Source organism: Tachyglossus aculeatus, chromosome 2 (assembly GCF_015852505.1).
Source record: "Tachyglossus aculeatus isolate mTacAcu1 chromosome 2, mTacAcu1.pri, whole genome shotgun sequence".
Taxonomy (NCBI): Eukaryota; Metazoa; Chordata; class Mammalia; order Monotremata; family Tachyglossidae; genus Tachyglossus; species Tachyglossus aculeatus.
Window position 1 is genome coordinate 171,045,566 of NC_052067.1, and position 22,743 is coordinate 171,068,308.

The 22,743-nt window shown below is 47.5% G+C and overlaps 1 protein-coding gene across 1 annotated transcript in view; it reads right to left on the reverse strand.

The window, feature by feature from the left end:
- ERP27 (endoplasmic reticulum protein 27) overlaps positions 1-22,743 on the reverse strand; it is a 38,358-nt gene that overhangs the window by 14,257 nt on the left and 1,358 nt on the right. Inside the window, exons 2-4 of the mRNA XM_038765350.1 lie at positions 11,415-11,515; positions 7,363-7,500; positions 4,687-4,803 (exon numbers count right to left, since the gene is read on the reverse strand). Of these exons, the coding sequence (XP_038621278.1) occupies positions 4,687-4,803; positions 7,363-7,500; positions 11,415-11,515 (356 nt within the window). The remainder of the gene's footprint in view (positions 1-4,686; positions 4,804-7,362; positions 7,501-11,414; positions 11,516-22,743) is intronic.

A 22,743-nucleotide genomic window follows, 5' to 3' on the forward strand; every position in this document is an offset into this window, starting at 1 on the left:
CACCTCGTAACCTCCCCAGCGCTTAGAACAGTGCTTGGCACGTAATAAGCACTTAATAAATGCCATCATTATTATTCATTCATTCATTCAATCAATCGTATTTATTGAGCGCTTACTGTGTGCAGAGCCCTGGACTAAGCGCTTGGGAAGAATAACTTGGCAACATTAAGACTGTGAGCCCCCCGTGGGACAATCTGATCACCTCGTAACCTCCCCAGCGCTTAGAACAGTGCACATAGTAAGCACTTAATAAATGCCATCATTATTATTATTCATTCATTCATTCAATTAATCATATTTATTGAGCGCTTACTGTGTGCAGAGCACTGTACTAAGCGCTTGGGAAGTACAACTTGGCAACATTAAGACTGTTAAACCCCCCGTGGGACAACCTGATCACCTCGTAACCTCCCCAGCGCTTAGAACAGTGCTTGGCACGTAATAAGCACTTAATAAATGCCATCATTATTATTCATTCATTCATTCAATCAATCGTATTTATTGAGCGCTTACTGTGTGCAGAGCCCTGGACTAAGCGCTTGGGAAGAATAACTTGGCAACATTAAGACTGTGAGCCCCCCGTGGGACAATCTGATCACCTCGTAACCTCCCCAGCGCTTAGAACAGTGCACATAGTAAGCACTTAATAAATGCCATCATTATTATTATTCATTCATTCATTCAATTAATCATATTTATTGAGCGCTTACTGTGTGCAGAGCACTGTACTAAGCGCTTGGGAAGTACAACTTGGCAACATTAAGACTGTTAAACCCCCCGTGGGACAACCTGATCACCTCGTAACCTCCCCAGCGCTTAGAACAGTGCTTGGCACGTAATAAGCACTTAATAAATGCCATCATTATTATTCATTCATTCATTCAATCAATCGTATTTATTGAGCGCTTACTGTGTGCAGAGCCCTGGACTAAGCGCTTGGGAAGAATAACTTGGCAACATTAAGACTGTGAGCCCCCCGTGGGACAATCTGATCACCTCGTAACCTCCCCAGCGCTTAGAACAGTGCACATAGTAAGCACTTAATAAATGCCATCATTATTATTATTCATTCATTCATTCAATTAATCATCGTATTTATTGAGCGCTTACTGGGTGCAGAGCACTGTATTAAGCACTTGGGAAGTACAACTTGGCAACATTAAGACTGTGAGCCCCTCGTGGGACAACCTGATCACCTCGTAACCTCCCCAGCGCTTAGAACAGTGCACATAGTAAGCACTTAATAAATGCCATCATTATTATTATTCATTCATTCATTCAATTAATCGTATTTATTGAGCGCTTACTGTGTGCAGAGCACTGTAGTAAGCGCTTGGGAAGTCCAAGTTGGCAACATTAAGACTGTGAGACCACCGTGGGACAACCTGATCACCTCGTAACCTCCCCAGCGCTTAGAACAGTGCACATAGTAAGCACTTAATAAATGCCATCATTATTATTATTCATTCATTCAATCAATTCTATTTATTGAGCGCTTACTGTGTGCAGAGCACTGGACTAAGCGCTTGGGAAGTCCAAGTTGGCAACATCTAGAGATGGTCCCTACCCAACAGCGAGCTCACAGTCTAGAAGGGGGGAGACAGACGACAAAACAAAACATTTGGACAGGTGTCAAGTGGTCAGAACAAACAGAATTAAAGCTAGATGCACATCATGAACAAAATAAATAGAATAGTACAAAATAAATAGAATAGTACAAAATAAATAAAATAGTACAAAATAAATAGAATAGTTCAAAATAAATAAAATAGTACAAAATAAATAAAATAGTACAAAATAAATAGAATAGTACAAAATAAATAAAATAGTACAAAATAAATGGAATAGTACAAAATAAATAAAATAGTACAAAATGAATAGAATAGTACAAACTAAATAGAATAGTACAAACTAAATAGAATAGTACAAAATAAATAGAATAGTACAAAATAAATAAAATAGTACAAAATAAATAGAATAGTGTACTATTAGAGTAGTGTACTACTAGAATGGTGTACTAATAGAATAGAATACTATGTGCTAAGCACTGTTCTAAGCGCTGGAAGGAAGACTACTTAGAGAAGCAGCGTGGCTCATTGGAAAGAGCCCGGGCTTGGGATCAGAGGTCTTGGGTTCTAATCCCGGCTTTGCCATGTCTGCTGTGTGATCTTGGGCAAGTCACTTCACTTCTCTGGGCCTCAGTTACCTCATCTGTAAAATGGGGATTAAGACTGTGAGCCCCCCATGGGACAATCTGATCACCTTGTAACCTCCCCAGCGCTAAGAACAATGCTTTGCACATAGTCAGTGCTTAATAAATGCCATTATTATTATTTTATTATTATTCTTCTTCTCTGAGCCTCATCTGGAAAATGGGGATGAAGACTGTGAGCCCCACGTGGGACAGCCTGATCACCTTGTATCCCCCCACCAGTGCTTAGAACAGTGCTTGGCACATAGTAAGTGCTTGGCAAATACCATCATTATTATTATTATTATTCTCTGAGCCTCAGTGACCTCATCTGTAAAATGGGGATGAAGACTGTGAGCCCCACTTGGGACAACCTGATCACTTTGTATCCCCACCAGCGCTTAGAACAGTGCTTTGCACATAGTAAGCGCTTAACAAATGCCATCATCATTATCATCATGAGTCCAGGATAGGATGTTGCCGAATTGTACCTTCCAAGCGCTTAGTCCAGCGATCTGTACACAGTAAGCGCTCAATAAATATGATTGAATGAATGGATGGGACACCACAGAAGAGCTCCGCTTCCTTCCTCAGGACTCCAATCTATCAATTCCCCAGCCTCTGACCCTCCTGTCTGGCTGCTGGGGTCTCTGGGGGTTTGAGGGGTCTCAGGAGATCCAGGGAGGTTGGGTGGGATTGGGAGAATCTGGAAGAGGGCTAGGGTGGGGTCTAGGGAGGGCCTGGATGGGGTCAGTGTGTCCTGAGGGGGGTCTGAGGAGATCCAGGAAGGCTGGGGGGGATTGGGAAAATCTGGGAGGGCATTAGGGTGGGGTCTCGGGGGGGGGCCTGGATGGGGTCAGTTTGTCCTGAGGGGGGTCTGAAGAGATCCAGGGAGGTTGGGGGGGATTGGGAGAATCTGGTAGGGGGTTAGGGTGGGGTTTATGGGGGTCTGGGTGGGGTCAGTGTGTCCTGAGGGGGGTCTGAGGGGTCTGAGGAGATCCAGGGAGGCTGGGGGGGATTGGGAGAATCTGGAAGAGGGCTAGGGTGGAGTCTAGGGGGGGCCTGGTTGGGGTCAGTGTGTCCTGAGGGGGATCTGAGGAGATCCAGGGAGGCTGAGGGGGATTGGGAGAATCTGGGAGGGGGTTAGAGTGGGGTTTATGCGGGTCTGGGTGGGGTCAGTGTGTCCTGAGGGGGATCTGAGGGGTCTGAGGAGATCCAGGGAGGCTGGGGGTGGGGGGATTGGGAGAATCTGGGAGAGGGTTGGGGTGGGGTCTATGGGGGGCCTGGATGGGGCCAGTGTGTCCTGAGGGGGGTTTGAGGGGTCTGAGGAAATCCAGGGAGGTAGGGGGGGATTGGGAGGATCTGGGAGGGAGTTAGGGTGAGGTCTATGGGGGGCCTGGATGGGATCAGTGTGTCCTGAGGGGCGTCTGAGGGGCCTGAGGAAATCGAGGGAGGTTGGGGGGGGATTGGGAGGATCTGGGAGGGGGTTAGGGTGGGGTCTAGGGGCGGTCTGAATGGGGTCAGTGTGTTCTGAGGGAGATATGAGGGGTCTGAGGACATCCAGCGAGGTTGGGGGGAATTGGGAGGATCTGGGAGGGGGTTAGGGTGGGGTCTAGGGGGGGCCTGGATGGGGTCAGTGTGTCCTGAGGGGGGTCTGAGGAGATCCAGGGAGGCTGGGGGGGATTGGGAGAATCTGGGAGGGGGTTAGGGTGGGATCTATGGGGGGTCTGGATGGGGTCAGTGTGTCCTGAGGGGGGTCTGAGGAGATACAGGGAGGCTGGGGGGGATTGGGAGAATCTGGGAGGGGGTTAGGGTGGGGTCTATGGGGAGCCTGGATGGGGCCAGTGTGTCCTGAGGGGGATCTGAGGGGCCTGAGGAAATCCAGGGAGGTGGGGGGGGGGGGGGATTGGGAGGATCTGGGAAGGGGTTAGGGTGGGGTCTATGGGGGGCCTGGATGGGGCCAGTATATACTGAATGGGGGGGGGGTCTGAGGGGTCTGAGGAGATCCAGGGAGACTGGGGGGATTGGGAGGATCTGGAAGTGGGTTAAGGTGGGGTCTATGGGGGGCCTGGATGGAGTCAGTGTGTCCTGAGGGGGGTCTGAGGACATACAGGGAGGCTGGGGGGGATTGGGAGAATCTGGGAGGGGGTTAGGGTGGGGTCTGGGGTGGCCTGGGTGGGGTCAATGTGTCCTGAGGGGGGTCTGAGGGGTCTGAGGAGATCCAGGGAGGTGGGCGGAGATTGGGAGGATCTGGGAGGGGGTTAAGGTGGGGTCTATGGGGGGCCTGGATGGGGTTAGTGCGTCCTGAGGGGCGTCTGAGGGGTCTGAGGAGATCCAGGGAGGATTGGGAGAATCTGGAAGAGGGTTAGGGTGGGGTCTACGGGGGGCCTGGATGGGGTCAGTGTGTCCTGAGGGGAGGGTCTCCAGAGGTCTGAGAGAGTCTAAAGGGGGCCGGCCAGGGGACTGGGGGGTGGCCAGCGGGAACGATTCATTACCATGGGGCTATACTCGGTCACCAGGTGAAGTTTGTTCATCTCGACGAAGCGGCTCATTTTGGTGGCGTCAATTTTCTGCTCGTCTGGGACTCTCAAATCCAACCGCTTGTCGTCCACCTGAAGCCACAAAGAGTGGAGACCATAACTGTGTCACCCCGTCCCGTCTCCGACCGCCACAGATTCCCCCACTCCTACCTCTGGGGACCCCAGGCCTCTGGGCACCAATGTCAGTAATAATAATAATAATAATAATAATAATGGTATATGAGAAGCAGCGTGGCTCAGTGGAAAGATTACAGGCTTTGGAGTCAGAGGTCATGACTTCAAATCCCAGCTCTGTCAATTGTCGGCTGTGTGACTTTGGGCAAATCACTTAACGTCTCTGTGCCTCAGTTACCTCATCTGTAAAGTGGGGATTAAGACTGTGAGCCCCCCTGTGGGACAACCTGATCACCTTGTAACCTCCCCCGCACTTAGAACAGTACTAAGCGCTTAATAAATGCCATTATTATTATTTTAAGCACTTACTATATGCAAAGCACTGTTCTAAGCGCTGGGGGGATACAGGGTGATCAGGTTGTCCCACCTAATAATAATAATAATGGCATTTGTTAAGCGCTTACTATGTGCTAAGCGCTGTTGTAAGTGCTGGGGGGGGATACAATGTGATCAGGTTGTCCCACGTGGGGCTCACATTCTTAATCCCCATTTTACAGATGAGGGAACTGAGGCTCAGAGAAGTGAAGTGACTTGCCCAAGGTCACACAGCAGACATATGGCGGAGACGGGTCATGTTAGCAACGACAGTGAGAAGCAGCGTGGCTCAATGGAAAGAGCCCGGGCTTTAGAGTCAGAGATCATGGGTTCAAATCCCAGCTCCTCCAATTGTCAGCTGGGTGACTTTGGGCAAGTCACTTCACTTCTCTGGGCCTCAGTTCCCTCATCTGTAAAATGGGGATTAAGACTGTGAGCCCCCATGGAACAACCTAATCACCTTGTATTCCCCCAGCACTTAGAACAGTGCTTGGCACATAGTGAGTGCTTAAAAATGTTATTATTGTTATTATTATTATTATGGAAAGTCACTTCACTTCTCTGTGCCTCAGTTAGCTCATCTGTAAAATGGGGATTAAGACTGTGAGCCCCCGTGGGACAACCTGATCACCTTGTATTCCCCCCCCAGCGCTTAGAACAGTGCTTTGCACATAGTAAGTGCTTAATAAATGCCATTATTATTATTATAAACACCAATATAAACACCAAGCACTGTGCTCAGCCCTGGGGGAGATGAAGGATGAAGGACAGTCTTCTAGACTGTGAGCCCACTGCTGGGTAGGGACCGTCTCTAGATGTTGCCAACTTGGACTTTCCAAGCGCTTAGTCCAGTGCTCTCTGCACACAGCAAGCGCTCAATAAATACGATTGAATGAATGAATGAATGAATTCCACCTGCCAATCCTAGAAATGGGTATTTTAAGACCAGTCCCTTCGAAATTGGGAATCCTTTCTCTTAATCCAGCTCCCATAATTGCTAACTTACATAATTTACCTCCTATAATTCCACATTCTCGCTCCCCCGCCTGTCCACCTGCTTTGGGGAAGGTCATTTTCCTAAGCAGTAGGCGTAGCTGGACTAGTGTGAAAATTAATTCATTCAATCGTATTTATTGAGGGCTTACTGTGTGCAGAGCGCTGGACTAAGCGCTTGGGAAGTCCAAGTTGGCAACATCTAGAGACGGTCCCTACCCGAAAGTGGGCTCACAGTCTAGAAAATGTCACGTATACCGACTCACCATGCCAGGTTTTCATTTCTGAAGTGTGTGCAATCAGTCATATTTATTGAGCGCTTACTGTGTGCAGAGCGCTGTACTAAGCGCTTGGGAAGTCCAAGTTGGCAACATCTAGAGACGGTCCCTACCCGAAAGTGGGCTCACAGTCTGGAAAATGTCACGGACACAGACTCACCGCGCCAAGTTTTCATTTCTTGAAGTGTGTGCAGTCAGTCGTATTTATTGAGCGCTTACTGTGTGCAGAGCGCTGTACTAAGCGCTTGGGAAGTCCAAGTTGGCAACATATAGAGATGGTCCCTAACCAAGACTGGGCTCACAGTCTAGAAAATGGCACGGATACCGACTCACAGTGCCAAGTTTTCATTTCTGAAGTGTGTGCAATGAGATTCATTCAATTGTACTTATTGAGCGCTGACTATGTGCAGAGCACTGTACTAAGCGCTTGGGAAGTCCAAGTTGGCAACATCTAGAGACGGTCCCTACCCAACAGTGGGCTCACAGTCTAGAAAATGGCATGGATACCGACTCACAGTGCCAAGTTTTCATTTCTGAAGTGTGTGCAATGAGATTCATTCAATCGTTATTTATTGAGCGCTTACTGTGTGCAGAGCACTGTACTAAGCGCTTGGGAAGTCCAAGTTGGCACCATATAGAGACGGTCCCTACCCAACAGTGGGCTCACAGTCTAGAAAATGGCACGGATACCGACTCACAGCGCCAAGCTTTCATTTCTTGAAGTGTGTGAAGGGAGATAATGAGAGAAGGACGTCGTCATACCAGGCGGAAGAGGGAGACCGACGCACGGTGCCAAATTTTCATTTCTTGAAGTGATTGATTGATTGATTGATTGATTGATTGAGATAATAAGAGAAGGACGTCGTCATACCAGGCGGAAGAGGGAGATGGTGTTTCCTGTGATGTTGTGATGGGCCATGACCTCTGCGCTGGAACTCAAGGCGAAGGACACGTCTCCGATGCTTTGGGCCATGCTGAGAAACTCTGAGGCGGCCGGGCCCTCTAAATCCTATCGTCGGTGGGGCGGGGGGAATCAATCAATCAATCAATCAATCAATCGTATTTATTGAGCGCTTACTGTGAGCAGAGCACTGGATTAAGCCCTTGGGAAGTACAAGCTGGCAACATATTTGAGATTCCGCAGCGCGGCTCAGTGGAAAGAGCCCGGGCTTTTAGAGTTTAAGGGTTCGAATCCCGACTCTGCCAATTGTCAGCTGTGTGACTTTGGGCAAGTCACTTAACTTCTCTGGGCCTCAGTTACCTCATCTGGAAAGTGGGGATGAAGACTGTGAGCCCCCAGTGGGACAACCTGATCACCTTGTAACCTCCCAAGCACTTAGAACAGAGCTTTGCACATAGTAAGCGCTTAATAAATGCCATTATTATACCTGTATATATGTTTGTACATATTTATTACTCTATTTATTTATTTATTTTACTTGTACATATCTATTCTATTTATTTTATTTTGTTAGTATGTTTGGTTTTGTTTTCTGTTTCCCCCTTTTAGACTGTGAGCCCACTGTTGGGTAGGGACTGACTCTATACGTTGCCAACTTGTACTTCCCAAGTGCTTAGTACAGTGCTCTGCACACAGTAAGCACTCAATAAATACGATTGATTGATTGATTGATTGATTGATTGATATAGAGACAGTCCCTACCCAACAGTGGGCTCACAGTCTAGAAAACTGGGGACAATAGTAATAATAATGGCATTTATTAAGCGCTTACTACGTGCAATGCATTGTTTAAGTGCTGGGGAGGTTATTATATGGTTATAATAATAAAGCGGGAAGGAGAGGAGAGGTCAGTTGAAGGGGAGCGACAGGGGCTGGGAAAATTTCGGGGGGATTCCAGTCCTGGCATCCACAGCCCCAGCCATTCCCGGGTGGTTTGAGGCCCGACGGGTCGGGAGCGGTGATCTGCCGGTATAACCGTAATATCAATCAGTCAATCAATCAATCAATCAATCAATCAATCGTATTTATTGAGCGCTTACTATGTGCAGAGCACTGGACTAAGCGCTTGGGAAGTACAAGCTGGAAACGTATCGAGACGGTCCCTACCCAACAGTGGGCTCACAGTCTAGAAAACTGGGGACAATAATAATAATAATGGCATTTATTAAGCGCTTACTATGTGCAATGCATTGTTTAAGTGCTGGGGAGGTTATTATGTGTTTATAATAATAAAGGCGGAAGGAGAGGAGAGGTCAGTTGAAGGGGAGCGACAGGGGCTGGGAAAATTTGGGGGGGATTCCAGTCCTGGCATCCACAGCCCCAGCCATTCCCGGGTGGTTTGAGGCCCGACGGGTCGGGAGCGGCGATCTGCCGGTATAACCGTAATATCAATCAATCAATCAATCAATCGTATTTATTTAGCGCTTACTATGTGCAGAGCACTGGACTAAGCGCTTGGGAAGTACAAGCTGGAAACATATAGAGACGGTCCCTACCCAACAGTGGGCTCACAGTCTAGAAAACTGGGGACAATAATAATAATAATGGCATTTATTAAGCGCTTACTACGTGCAATGCATTGTTTAAGTGCTGGGGAGGTTATTATTTGGTTATAATAATAAAGGGGGAAGGAGAGGAGAGGTCAGTTGAGGGGGAGCGAGAGGGGCTGGGAAAACTGGGGGGAGATTCCCACCCTGGCATCCACAGCCCCGGCCATTTCCAGAGGGTTTGAGGCCCGATGGGTAGGGAGCGGCGATCTGCCGGTATAATTATAAATATTTTAATTATAAATATAGAGAATTATAAATATAAATTATAAATATAGAGAAGCAGCGTGGCTCAGTGGAAAGAGCGTGGGCTTTGGGGTCGGAGATCATGGGTTCAATTTAATTCAATTAGAGAAGCAGCGTGGCTCGGTACGAAAGAGCCCAGGCTTTGGAGTCAGAGGTCACGGGTTCAAATCCCGGTTACACCACTTGTCAGCTGTATGGTTTTGAGCAAGCCACTTCACTTCTCTGGGCCTCAGTTCCCTCATCTGCAAAATGGGGATTAAGACTGTGAGCCCCCCGTGGGACAACCTGATCACCTAGTAACTTCCCCAGTGCTTAGAACAGTGCTTTGCACATAGTAAGCGCTTAACAAATACCATTATTATTATTATTATTCTCTGGGCCTCAGTTCCCTCCTCTGTCAAATGGGGATGAAGACTGTGAGCCTCACGTGGGACAATCTGATAACCTTGTATCTAAACCAGGGCTTAGAACAGCACTCAGCACATAGTAAGCACTTAACAAAAAAACAGCTAATAATAGTAATAATAATAATAATAATAATGGTACTTGCTAAGCACTTAGAACAGTGCTGAAGCAGCGTGGCTCAGTGGAAAGAGCCCAGGCTTGGGAGTCAGAGGTCCTGGGTTCTAATTCCGGCTCCACCACTTGTCAGCTGTGTGACTTTGGACAAGTCACCTCACTTCTCTGGGCCTCAGTTCCCTCATCTGGAAAATGGGGATGAAGACTGTGAGCCCCCCCCCACCCCGTGGGGCAACCTGATTATCTTGCAACCTCCCCAGTGCTTAGCACAGTGCTTTGCACATGGTAAGTACATAATAAATGCCATTATTATTATTATTATTTAGTTATAAACACCAAGCATTGCGGTCAGCACTGGGGGAGATGAAGGATAATCAGAAGCAGACACAGTCCAGAGACCAGGGCCTGGAGGGAGGGAGGTAAGTCAGTCAAGCCCGGGCTTGGGAGTCAGAGGTCGTGGGTTCAAATCCCGGCTCCGCCACTTGTCATCTGTGTGACTTTGGGCAAGTCACTTCACTTCTCTGGGCCTCAGTTCCCTCGTCTGTAAAATGGGGATGAAGACTGTGAGCCTCACGTGGGACAATCTCATAACCTTGTATCTAACCCAGAGTTTAGAACAGTGCTCAGCACATAGTAAGCACTTAACAAAAAAAAAAACAGGTAATAATAGTAATAATAGTAATAATAATAATTATGATACTTGTTAAGCACTTAGAACAGTGCTGAAGCATCATGGCTTAGTGGAAAGAGCCCGGGCTTTGGAGTCAGAGGTCATGGGTTCTAATTCCGGCTCCGCCACTTATCAGCTGTGTGACTTTGGGCAAGTCACTTCACTTCTCTGTGCCTCAGTTCCCTCATCTGTAAAATGGGGATTAAGACTGTGAGTCCCACGTGGGACAACCTGATTACCTCAGTGCTTAGAACAGTGCTTGGCACATAGTAAGTGCTTAACAAATACCATTATTGATGATGATGGATGGCATTTTATTAAGCGCTTACTATGTGGCATTTTATTAAGCGCTGGGGAGGTTACAAGGTGATCAGGTTGCCCCACAGGGACCTCACAATCTTAATCCCCATTTTTACAGATGAGGTAACTGAGGCACAGAGAAGTGAAGTGATTTGCCCAAAGTCACACAGCTGACAATTGGTGGAGCCGGGATTTGAACCCATGACCTCTGACTCCAAAGCCCGGGCTCTTTCCACTGAGCCACGCTGCTTCTCTAATTATTATTGTTTTTATTATTGCTATTAATAACAAATACCATCATTATTATCCTTATTAAGTACTTGCTATGTGCCAAGTACTATACTAAGCACTGGGGAAGATACAAATCAGGTTGGACACAGTCCCTGTCCCACATGGGACTCCCATTCTTCATCCCCGTTTTCCAGATGAGGGCCCAGAGAAGTGAAGCGACTTGCCCAAGGTCACACAGCAGACATGTGGTGCAGCCGGGATTAGAATCCAGGTCCTTCCGACTCCCAGGCCGGTGGTTTATCCGCTCAGCCACGCTGCTGCTGTGTTTATTGAGTGCTTACTGTGTGCAGAGCACTGTACTGAGCGTTTGGGAGAGGACAATGCAACAATATGACAGACACACTGAGGGCTCAGTGGGTGAGGAACAGGGGTGGCCGAGTCAGACACACCTGGAAGAAGCCGATGACGGCCACTTCGGCCGCCGCAATGAAGGCCTCGGTCGCGGGGACGTCTCCGAGTCGCTCCGGGGCCTGGGATTTGGTGGTTCCATCTGGAGGGTAAAGAGAAGGGGCCGGGGGGTACCGGGGGCAGCTGAGGGGATGCTGGGGACGGTGCCCGGCTGTCAGGAGGGCAGTGGACGGGCCAGATGGCACACTGATACCACTGCCAGGCTGTCGGCCCCATAGTAATAATAAGAAGAAGAATAAGAAGATGAAGAAGAAGAAGAAAGGAGAAGAAGGAAGAAGGAAAAGGAAAGAAGAAAGGAGAAGGAAGAAGAAGAAGAGGAAAGAAGAAGAAGAAGGAAAAAGAAAGAAGAAGGAGAAAGGAGAGAAGAAGAAGAAAGAAAGGAGAAGGGAGAAGAAGAAGAAAGGGAAAGAAGAAGAAGGAAAAAGAAAGAAGAAAGAAAGAGGAAAGAAGAAGAAGAAGGAAAAAGAAAGAAGATGAAAGAAGAAAGCGAAGAAGAAGAAGAGGAAAGAAGAAGGAAAAAGAAAGAAGAAGGAGAAGGAAGAAAGAGAAGAAGAAGAAAGAAAGGAGAAAGAAGAAGAAGAAAGGGAAAGAAGAAGAAGGAAGAAGGAAAAAGAAAGAAGAATGAAAGAAGAAAGGAGAAGGAAGAGGAAAGAAGAAGAAAGAAAAAGGAAGAAGGAAAAAGAAAGAAGAATGAAAGAGGAAAGAAGAAGAAAAAAGAAAGAAGATGAAAGAAGAAAGCAAAGAAGAAAGAAGGAAGAAGAAGAAGAGGAAAGAAGAAGAAGAAGAAGGAAAAAAGAAAGAAGAAGGAGAAGAGAAGAAGAAGAAAGAAAGGAGAAGGAAGAAGAAGAAAGGGAAAGAAGAAGAAGGAAGAAGGAAAAAGAAAGAAAGAAGGAAGGAGAAGGAAGAAGAAAGAGGAAAGAAGAAGAAAGAAAAAGGAAGGAAAAAGAAAGAAGAAGAAGAAAGGGAAAGAAGAAGAAGGAAGAAGGAAAAAGAAAGAAGAAAGGAGAAGGAAGAAGAAGAAAGAGGAAAGACAAAGAAAGAAGAAGAAGGAAGAAGAAAGAGGAAAGACAAAGAAAGAAGAAGAAGGAAAAAGAAAGAGGAAAGAAGAAAGAAGAAGGAAGAAGGAAAAAGAAAGAAGAAAGAAGAAGAAAAGAAGAAGAAAGGAGAAGAAAGAGGAGGAAAGAAGAAGAGGAAGGAAAAAGAAAAGAAAAAAGAAGAAAGAAGAAAGGAAACGAAAGATGAAAGAACAAGAAAGAAAGAAAATGAAAAAAGAAGGAAAAAGAAAAGAAGAAAAAAAGAAAGAAAACAAAAGATTAAAGAAGAAAGAGAACAAGAAAGAAAAAGAAAAAAGAAAGAAGAAGAAAGAAGAAGGAAGAGGAACCGTGGTATTTGTAAAGCACTTACTATGTGCCAGACACTGTACTAGATGCCACGATAGATACGAGGTAATCGGGCTGGACACAGTCCCTGTCCCATGTGGGGCGCGCAATCCCTATTCCCATTTGACAAAGGAGGCAACTGAGGCCCAGAGAAGTGAAGTGACTTGCCCAAGGTCACCCAGCAGACAAGTGACAGAGCCGGGACTAGAACCCACGACCTTCTAAGGCCCACTAGGCCATGCTGCTTCTACATAGTAATAATTGTGGTATTTGTGAAGCGCTTACTACGTTCCAGGCACTGTACTAAGCGCTGGGATAGATAGGAGGTCATCGGGTTGGACACAGTCCCTGTCCCCCGGGGGACTCACAATCTGAATCCCCCTTTTATAGGTGAGGGAACCTAGAAAACTTTCTTCTTTCTTTCTTCTTTCTTCTCCTTTCTTCTTCTTCTTCCTTCTTTCTTCTTCCTTCTTTCTTTCTTCTTCTTTCTTTTTCCTTCTTCCTTCTTCTTTCCTCTTCTCTTTCTTCTTCTTCTCTTTCTTCTTTCATCTTTCTTCTTCCTTCTTTTTTCTTCTTCCTTTTTTCTTCTTCCTTCTTCCTTCTCCTTTTTCTTCTTCTCTTCTTTTGTCTTCTTTCTCCTCTTTCTTCTTTCATCTTCTTTCTTCTTCCTTCTTTTTTCTTCTTCCTTTTTTTCTTCTTCCTTCTTTCTTCTTCTTCCTTCTCCTTTTTCTTCTTCTCTTTCTTCTTTTGTCTTCTTCTTTCTTCTTCCTTCTTTTTTCTTCTTCCTTCTTCTTCTTCCTTCTTTTTCTTCTTTCTTCTTCTTCTTTCTTTCTTCTTCTTTCTTTTTCCTTCTTCCTTCTTCTTTCCTCTTCTCTTTCTTCTTCTTCTCTTTCTTCTTTCATCTTTCTTCTTCCTTCTTTTTTCTTCTTCCTTTTTTCTTCTTCCTTCTTCTTCCTTCTCCTTTTTCTTCTTCTCTTCTTTCGTCTTCTTTCTCCTCTTTCTTCTTTCATCTTCTTTCTTCTTCCTTCTTTTTTCTTCTTCCTTTTTTCTTCTTCCTTCTTTCTTCTTCTTCCTTCTCCTTTTTCTTCTTCTCTTTCTTCTTTTGTCTTCTTCTTTCTTCTTCCTTCTTTTTTCTTCTTCTTCTTCTTCCTTCTTTTTCTTCTTCTCTTCTTTCGTCTTCTTCTTTCTCCTCTTTCTTCTTTCATCTTCTTTCTTCTTCCTTCTTTTTTCTTCTTCCTTTTTTCTTCTTCTTCTTCTTCCTTCTCGTTTTTCTTCTTCTCTTTCTTCTTTTGTCTTCTTCTTCCTTCTTCTTCTTTCCTCTTTCTTCTTTCATCTTCTTCTTCTTTCATCTTCTTTCTTCTTCCTTCTTTTTTCTTCTTCCTTTTTTTCTTCTTCCTTCTTTCTTCTTCTTCCTTCTCCTTTTTCTTCTTCTCTTTCTTCTTTTGTCTTCTTCTTTCTTCTTCCTTCTTTTTTCTTCTTCCTTCTTCTTCTTCTTCCTTCTTTTTCTTCTTTCTTCTTCTTCCTTCTTTCTTTCTTCTTCTTTCTTTTTCCTTCTTCCTTCTTCTTTCCTCTTCTCTTTCTTCTTCTTCTCTTTCTTCTTTCATCTTTCTTCTTCCTTCTTTTTTCTTCTTCCTTTTTTCTTCTTCCTTCTTCTTCCTTCTCCTTTTTCTTCTTCTCTTCTTTCGTCTTCTTTCTCCTCTTTCTTCTTTCATCTTCTTTCTTCTTCCTTCTTTTTTCTTCTTCCTTTTTTCTTCTTCCTTCTTTCTTCTTCTTCCTTCTCCTTTTTCTTCTTCTCTTTCTTCTTTTGTCTTCTTCTTTCTTCTTCCTTCTTTCTTCTTCTTCTTCTTCTTCTTCCTTCTTTTTCTTCTTCTCTTCTTTCGTCTTCTTCTTTCTCCTCTTTCTTCTTTCATCTTCTTTCTTCTTCCTTCTTTTTTCTTCTTCCTTTTTTCTTCTTCCTTCTTCTTCTTCCTTCTCCTTTTTCTTCTTCTCTTTCTTCTTTTGTCTTCTTTCTTCTTCCTTCTTCTTCTTTCCTCTTTCTTCTTTCTTCTTCTTCTTCTTTCTTCTCCTTTCTTCTCCTTTCTTCTTCTTCTTTCTCCTTCTTTCTCTGGAGGCCCAGAGAAAGCCGATGTACCCAGCCTCAGTTACTAGAGAAGCAGTGTGGCCTAGTGGAAAGAGCCCGGGCCTGGGAGCCGAGGTCGTGGGTTCTAATCCCGGCTCCGCCACATGTCCGCTGTGCGACCTTGGGTAAGTCACTTCACTTCTCTGGGCCCCCGTTGCCTCATCTGGAAAATGGGAATGGAGACTGTGAGCCCCACGGGGGACAACCCGATTACCTTCTATCTACCCCGGTGCTTAGAACAGGGATTGGCACATAGTAAGCCCCTAACAGCGTGAAGCAGCGTGGCTCACCTGAAAGAGCCCGGGCTTTGGAGTCAGAGGTCATGGGTTCAAATCCTGGCTCCGCCACTTATCAGCTGTGTGACTTTGGGCAAGTTAGTTGACTTCTCTGTGCCTCAGTTCCCTCATATGTAAAAGGGGGATGAAGACTGTGAGCCCCTCATGGGACAACCCGATCACTTTGTATCCTGAACAGTGCTTTGCACATAGTAAGCGCTTAATAAATGTCATTATTATTATTATTAATAAATACCACAATTATTATTATCATTATCATTATTATTATCATTATCATTATCATTATTTTGAAATGCTGGTCTTTGTCCCAGCCCCACCCCCAACCTCAGCCTCAGCTTTCCTTCTTCTTCTTCTTTCTTCTCCTTTCTTCTTCTTTCTTCTTCTTCTTCTAGAAACTGAGGCTGGGTACATCATATTTATTGAGCGCTTACCGTGTGCAGAGTACTAAGCGCTTGGGAAGTCCAAGTTGGCAACATATTGAGATAATCCCTACCCAACAACGGGCTCACAGTCTAGAAGGGGGAGACGGATGACAAAACCAAACAAGTAAACAGGCATAAATCTTCTATATCGTCTCTATATGTTGCCGACTTGGATTTCCCAAGCGCTTAGTCCAGTGCTCTGCACACAGTAAGCGCTCAATAAATACCATTGAATGAATGAATGAATCAATAGCAAGCACTGATCCAAACCCCAGTCCCAGTCCCACCCTCAGCCTCAGGTTTTTAGGACCCACAGCTCTGGCTCAGTGGAAAGAGCCCGGGCTTTGGAGTCAGAGGTCATGGGTTCAAATCCCAACTCCACCGCTTGTCAGCTGGGTGGCTTTGGGCAAGTCACTTCACTTCTCTGGGCCTCGGTTCCCTCATCTGGAAAATGGGGATTAAGACTGTGAGCCCCCCGTGGGGCAACCTGATCACGTTGTAACCTCCCCAGCACTTAGAACGGTGCTTTGCACATAGTAAGTGCTTAATACATGCCATTATTACTATTATCATTATTATTATTATTATTCTCTGGGCCTCAGTTCCCTCATCTGGAAAATGGGGATTAAGATTGTGAGCCCCACGTGGGACAACCTGATCACCCTGTATCCCCCCAGCACTTAGAACAGTGCTCTGCACATAGTAAGCGCTTAATAAATGCTATTATTATTACTATTATTATTATTATTATTATTATTCTCTGGGCCTCAGTCCCCTGATCTGGAAAATGGGGATTAAGACTGTGAGCCCCACGTGGGACAACCTGATCACCCTGTATCCCCCCCAGCACCTAGAACAGTGCTCTGCACATAGTAAGTGCTTAACAAATACCATTATTATCATTACATATTTATTCCTCTATTTTTATTTCTAATGATGCGGTTTACAGCTATAATTCTAATTATTCTGATGGCATTGATGCCTGTCTACTTGTTTTGTTTTGTCGTCTGTCGCCCACTTCTAGACCGTGAGCCCGCTGTTGGGTAGGGACCGTCTCTATCTGTTGAATGAATGAATGACACTGATCCTCGCCCCAGCTGTTTAGGAATGGTGGTCCTCGCCCTAATCCCAGCCCGGCTCCCAACTCCCAGACTTTCCCCATCCAGGGCCCATCTTCGGGGCGGAGGTGACCAAGGGCTCCCCCCGTTCCTTCCATCCCCATGTCAATCAATCAATCAATCAATCAATCGTATTTATTGAGCGCTCAATAAATACGATTGAATGAATGAATGAATGACTGTGAGCCCCCGAGGGACAGCCTGATCACCTTGTAACCTCCCCAGCGCTTAAAACAGTGCTTTGCACATAGTAAGTGCTTAATAAATGCTATCATGGGTTCTAATCCCAGCTCCGCCAACCATCAGCTGTGTGACTTCGGGCAAGTCACTTCACGTCTCTGGGCCTCAGTGGCCTCAGTGGCGATTATTAATAAATGCCATTATTATTATTTCTGTGGGACGCCCCACCTGTCTTCCCCACCCGGCCCCTCCATCCCCCCACGCCCCAATCCCACTCCAACCATGTGGTTCCCAAACCTTGGGATCCTCGGGATTCCTCAGGAAGGCCTTGGTGCAGTGTCGCCGGAGGGGAGGAAAGGAGGAGGAGGAGGAGGAGGAAGAAGAGGAGGAAGGAAGGCGCTGTTGGAGGGGTCTCCATGGTCTCCCCCAGCCCGTGCTCTGGGCTGTGAGCTGGGCCCAGGGCTTCACCGATCTCTGACTCAGCCCAAGGTGTCCACCTCATAGGACGGGAGGGAGCGTCTCCCCCACTGGGAGCCGGCCATTTGGCTTCAAGGTCACTTCATCCGTGGCGGGTAAGAGGCGAGGCAGGCCTGGGCCTTCCTCTTGTTTGATTTTGGTTTTTTAATGGTATTTGTTAAGCGCTTACTACGTGCCAGGGCCTCCGAGAGAAGCAGTGTGGCTCAGTGGAAAGAGCCCCGGCTTTGGAGTCAGAGGTCATGGGTTCTAATCACGGCTCCGCCAACCGTCAGCTGGGTGACTTTAGGCAAGTCACTTCACTACTCTGGGCCTCAGTGACCTCATCTGGAAAATGGGGATTAAAACTGTGAGCCCCCCTGTGGGACAACTTGATCACCTTGTAACCCCCCAGCGCTTAGAATCAATCAATCAATCGTATTTATTGAGCGCTTACTGTGTGCAGAGCACTGTACTAAGCGCTTGGGAAGTACACGTTGGCAACGTATAGAAACAGTCCCTACCCAACAGTGGGCTCACAGTCTAGAAGGGGTGGGGGGGACAGTGCTTAGCACATAGTAAGTGCTTAATAAATGCTATTATTAATAAATGCCATTACTATCATTTCTGTGGGACGCCCCACCTGTCTTCCCCACCCGGCCCCTCCATCCCCCCACGCCCCAATCCCACTCCAACCGTGTGGTTCCCAAACCTTGGGATCCTCGGGATTCCTCAGGAAGGCCTTGGTGCAGCGTCGCCGGAGGGGAGGAAAGGAGGAGGAGGAGGAGGAGGAAGAAGAGGAGGAAGGAAGACACTGTTGGAGGGGTCTCCATGGTCTCCCCCAGCCCGTGCTCTGGGCTGTGAGCTGGGCCCAGGGCTTCGCCGATCTCTGACTCAGCCCAAGGTGTCCACCTCATAGGACAGGAGGGAGCGTCTCCCCCACTGGGAGCCGGCCATTTGGCTTCAAGGTCACTTCATCCGTGGCGGGGAAGAGGCGAGGCAGGCCTGGGCTTTCCTCTTGTTTGATTTTGGTTTTTTAATGGTATTTGTTAAGCCCTTACTACGTGCCAGGGCCTCCGAGAGAAGCAGCGTGGCTCAGCGGAAAGAGCCCCGGCTTTGGAGTCAGAGGTCAGGGGTTGCAGAGAAGCAACGTGGCTCAGTGGAAAAGAGCCCGGGCTTTGGAGTCAGAGGGCGTGGGTTCAAATCCCGGCTCCACCATTTGCCAGCTGCGTGACTGTGGGCAAGTCACTTCACTTCTCTGGGCCTCAGTTACTTCATCTGGAAAATGGGGATTAAGACTGTGAGCCCCCTGTGGGACAACCTGATCACCTTGTAACCACCCCAGCGCTTAGAACAGTGCTTTGCACATAGTAAGCGCTTAATAAATGCTATCATCATCATCAAGGGTTCTAATCCTGGCTTCACCAACCATCAGCTGTGTGACTTTGGGCAAGTCACTTCACTTCTCTGGGCCTCAGGGACCTCATCTGGAAAATGGGGATTAAAACTGTGAGCCTCCCAAGGACAACCTGATCACCTTGTAACCTCCCCAGTGCTTAGAACAGTGCTTTGCACATAGTAAGCACTTAACAAATAATAATAATAATAATAATGGCATTTATTAAGCGCTTACTATGTGCAAAGCACTGCTCTAAGCGCTGCGGAGGATACAAGGTGATCAAATTGTCCCACAGGGGGCTCACAGTCTTCACAAATACTGAAACAAAACAAATATCATCATCATCATCATCATCATCATCATCATCCAAGAAAAGAGCCCGGGCTTGGGAGTCAGAGGTCATGGGTTCTAATCCCACCTCCGCCATTTGTCTGCTGGGTGACCTTGGGCATGTCACTTCACTTCACTGGGCCTCTGTTCCCTCATCTGGAAAATGGGGGTAAAGACTGGGAGCCCCACGGGGGACAACGTGATTACCTCGTATCTACCCCAGCGCTTAGAACGGTGCTTGGTACATAGTAAGTGCTTAACAAATACCAACATTATCCAGCGCTTAGAACAGTGCTTGGCACATAGTAAGCGCTTAATAGATACCATTATTAATATACAAGATAATCAGGCTGGACACAGTTCCTGTCTCATATGGGGCTCACAGCCTTCACCCCCATTTTACAGATGGGGTAACTGAGGCAAGGAGAGGTGATGTGACCTGCCCAAGGTCACACAGCAGACATGTGGTAGCAGCGCGGCTCAGTGGAAAGAGCCCGGGCTTTGGAGTCAGAGGTCGTGGGTTCGAATCCTAGCTCCGCCACATGTCTGCTGGGTGACCTTGGGCAAGTTACTTAACTTCTCTGAGCCTCAGTTACCTCATCTGTAAAATGGGGATGATGACTGTGAGCCCCACGCGGGACAACCTGATCACCTTGTATCCCCCCCCCAGTGCGTAGAACAGTGCTTTGCACATAGTAAGCACTTAACAAATGCCATTATTATTATTATTATTATTATTTGGTAGAGTCAGGATTAGAACCCATGTCCTTCTGAGTCCCAGGCCCGGGCTCTATTCACTAGGCCGTGCGGCCTCTCTTGTCTCAGATTAGCAGTTTCCCCTTGTCCTGGGGAGCAGGTTAGAGGTTTCCCCTTGTCCTCATAAAAGAGGTTAGTGTTTCCTGTCCTGGAAAAGCAGGTTAGAGGTTTTCCCTTGTCCTGAGGGAGCACGTTAGCAATTTTCCCCTGTCCTGGAGGAGCAGGTTAGAAGTTTTTCCTTGTCCTGGAAGAGCAGGTTAGAGATTTCCCCTGTCCAGAGGAACAGGTGAGGGTTTTTTCCTATTTGGGGGGAGCAGGTTCAAAGTTTCCCCTTGTCCTGGGGGAGCAGGTTAGAGGTTTCCCCTTGTCCTCATGAAGGGGATCAGTATTTCCTGTTCTGGGGGAGCAGGTTAGAGGTTTCCCCTTTTCCTGAGGAAGCAGGTTGGAAGTTTCTCCTTGTCCTGAGGGAGCAGGTTAGAGGCTTCCCTCTGTTCTGGGGGAGCAGGTTAGAGGTTTCCCCTTGTTCTTGTGAAGGAGGTCAGTATTTCCTGTCTTGGGGGAGCAGGTTAGAGGCTTCCCCTTGTCCCGACGGAGCAGGTTAGAGGCTTCCCTTTGTTCTGGGAGAGCAGGTTAGAGGGCTCCCCTTGTCCTCATGAAGGAGGTCAGAGTTTCCTGTTCTTGGGGAGCAGGTTAGAGGTTTCCCCTTGTCCTGAGGGAGGAGGTTAGAGGCTTCCCTTTGTTCTGGGGGAGCAGGTTAGAGGTTTCCCCTTGTCCTGGGGGAGCAGGTTAGCGATCTTCCCCTGTCCTGAAAGAGCAAGTTAGAGGTTTTTCCTTGTCCTGGAAAAGTGGGTTAGAGATTTCCCCTGTCCAGGGGAACAGGTGAGTGTTTTTTCCTATCTTGGGGGAGCAAGTTCAAAGTTTCCCCTTGTCCTGGGGGAGCAGGTTAGAGGTTTCCCCTTGTCCTGAGGGAGCAGGTTAGAGGTTTCCCGTTGTCCTGAGGGAACAGGTTAGAGGCTTCCCTTTGTTCTGGGGAAGCAGGTTAGAAGTTTCCCCCTTGTCCTTGTGTAGGAGGTCAGTATTTCCTGTCTTGGGGGAGCAGGTTAGAGGTTTCCCCTTGTCCTGAGGGAGCAGATTAGAGGCTTCCCTTTGTTCTAAGGGAGCAGGTTAGAGGTTTCCCCTTGTCCTCATGAAGGAGGTCAAAGTTTCCTGTCCTGGGGAAGCAGGTTAGAGGTTTCCCCTTGTCCTGAGGGAGCAGATTAGAGGCTTCCCTTTTTTCTAAGGGAGCAGGTTAGAGGGTTCCCCTTGTCCTCATGAAGGAGGTCAGAGTTTCCTGTCCTGGGGAAGCAGGTTAGCAGTTTCCCCTTGTCTTGAGGGAGCAGGTTAGAGTTTTCCTCTTGTCCTCATGAAGGAGATCAGTGTTTCCTCTCCTGGGGAAACAGGTTAGAGGTTGCCCCTTGTCCTGGGGGAGCAGGTTAGCAATTTTCCCCTGTCCTGGAGGAGCAAGTTAGAGGTTTTCCTTGTCCTGGGAGAGCAGGTTAGAGATTTCCCCTGTCCAGAGGAACAGGTGAGGGTTTTTTCCTATCTTGGGAGAGCAAGTTCAAAGTTCCTCCTTGTCCCAGGGGAGCAGGTTAGAGGTTTCCCCTTGTCCTCGTGAAGGGGATCAGTATTTCCTGTCCTGGGGGAGCAGGTTAGAGGTTTCTCCTTGTCCTGAAGGAGCAGGTTAGAGGTTTCCCTTTGTTCTGGGGGAGCAGGTTAGAGGTTTCCCCTTGTCCTTGTGAAGGAGGTCAGAGTTTCCTGTTCTGGGGGGAGCAGGTTAGCAGTTTCCCCTTGTCCTGAGGGAACAGGTTAGAGGTTTCCCCTTGTCCTCAGGAAGGAGGTCAGTGTTTCCTGTCCTGGGGAAGCAGGTTAGCTATTTCCCTCTGTCCTGGAGGACAGGTTAGAGGTTTCTCCTTGTCCTGGGGGAGCAGGTTAGAGGTTTCCCCTGTCCAGGGGGAACAGGTGAGGGTTTTTCCTGTCTTGGGGGAGCAGATTAGAAGTTTCCCCTTGTCTTTGTGAAGGAGGTCAGTGTTTCCTGTCCTGGGGGAGCAGGTTAGAGGTTTCCTCTTGTCCTATGGGAGCAGGTTAGAGGTCTCCCCTTGTTCTTGTGAAGGAGGTCAGTATTTCCTGTCCTGGGGAAGCAGGTTAGAGGTTTCCCCTTGTCCTGAGGGAGCAGGTTGGAGGCTTCCGTTTGTCCTAGGGAAGCAAGTTAGAGGTTTCCCCTTGTCCTTGTGAAGGAGGTCATATTTTCTGTCCTGGGGGAGCAGGGTAGAGGTTTCTCCTTGTCCTCAGGAAGGAGGTCAGTGTTTCCTGTCCTGGGGGAGCGGGTTAGCAGTTTCCCCTTGTCTTGAGGGAGCAGGTTAGCAGTTTCCCCTTGTCCTGGGGGAGCAGGTTAGCGATTTCCCCCTGTCCTGGAGGAGCAGGTTAGAGGTTTCCCCTGTCCAGGTGGAACAGGTGAGGGTTTTTCCTGTCTTGGGGGAGCAGGTTAGAAGTTTCCCCTTGTCATGGGAGAGCAGGTCAGGTTTTCCCCCTGTCCTGAGGGAGCAGGTTAGTGGTTTCTCCTACCCTGGGGGAGTAGGTCAGTGTTTCTCCTGTCCCAGGGGAGCAGGTTAGTGACTTCCCCTTGTCCTGTGGGAGCAGGTTAGAGGTTTCCCTTTGTCCTGAGGGAGCAGGTTGGAGGCTTCCCTTTGTCCTAGGGAAGCAGGTTAGAGGTTTCCCCTTGTCCTCATGAAGGAGGTCAGTATTTCCTGTCCTGGGGAGCAGGTTAGAGGTTTCTCCTTGTCCTCAGGAAGGAGATCAGTGTTTCCTGTCCTGGGGGAGCG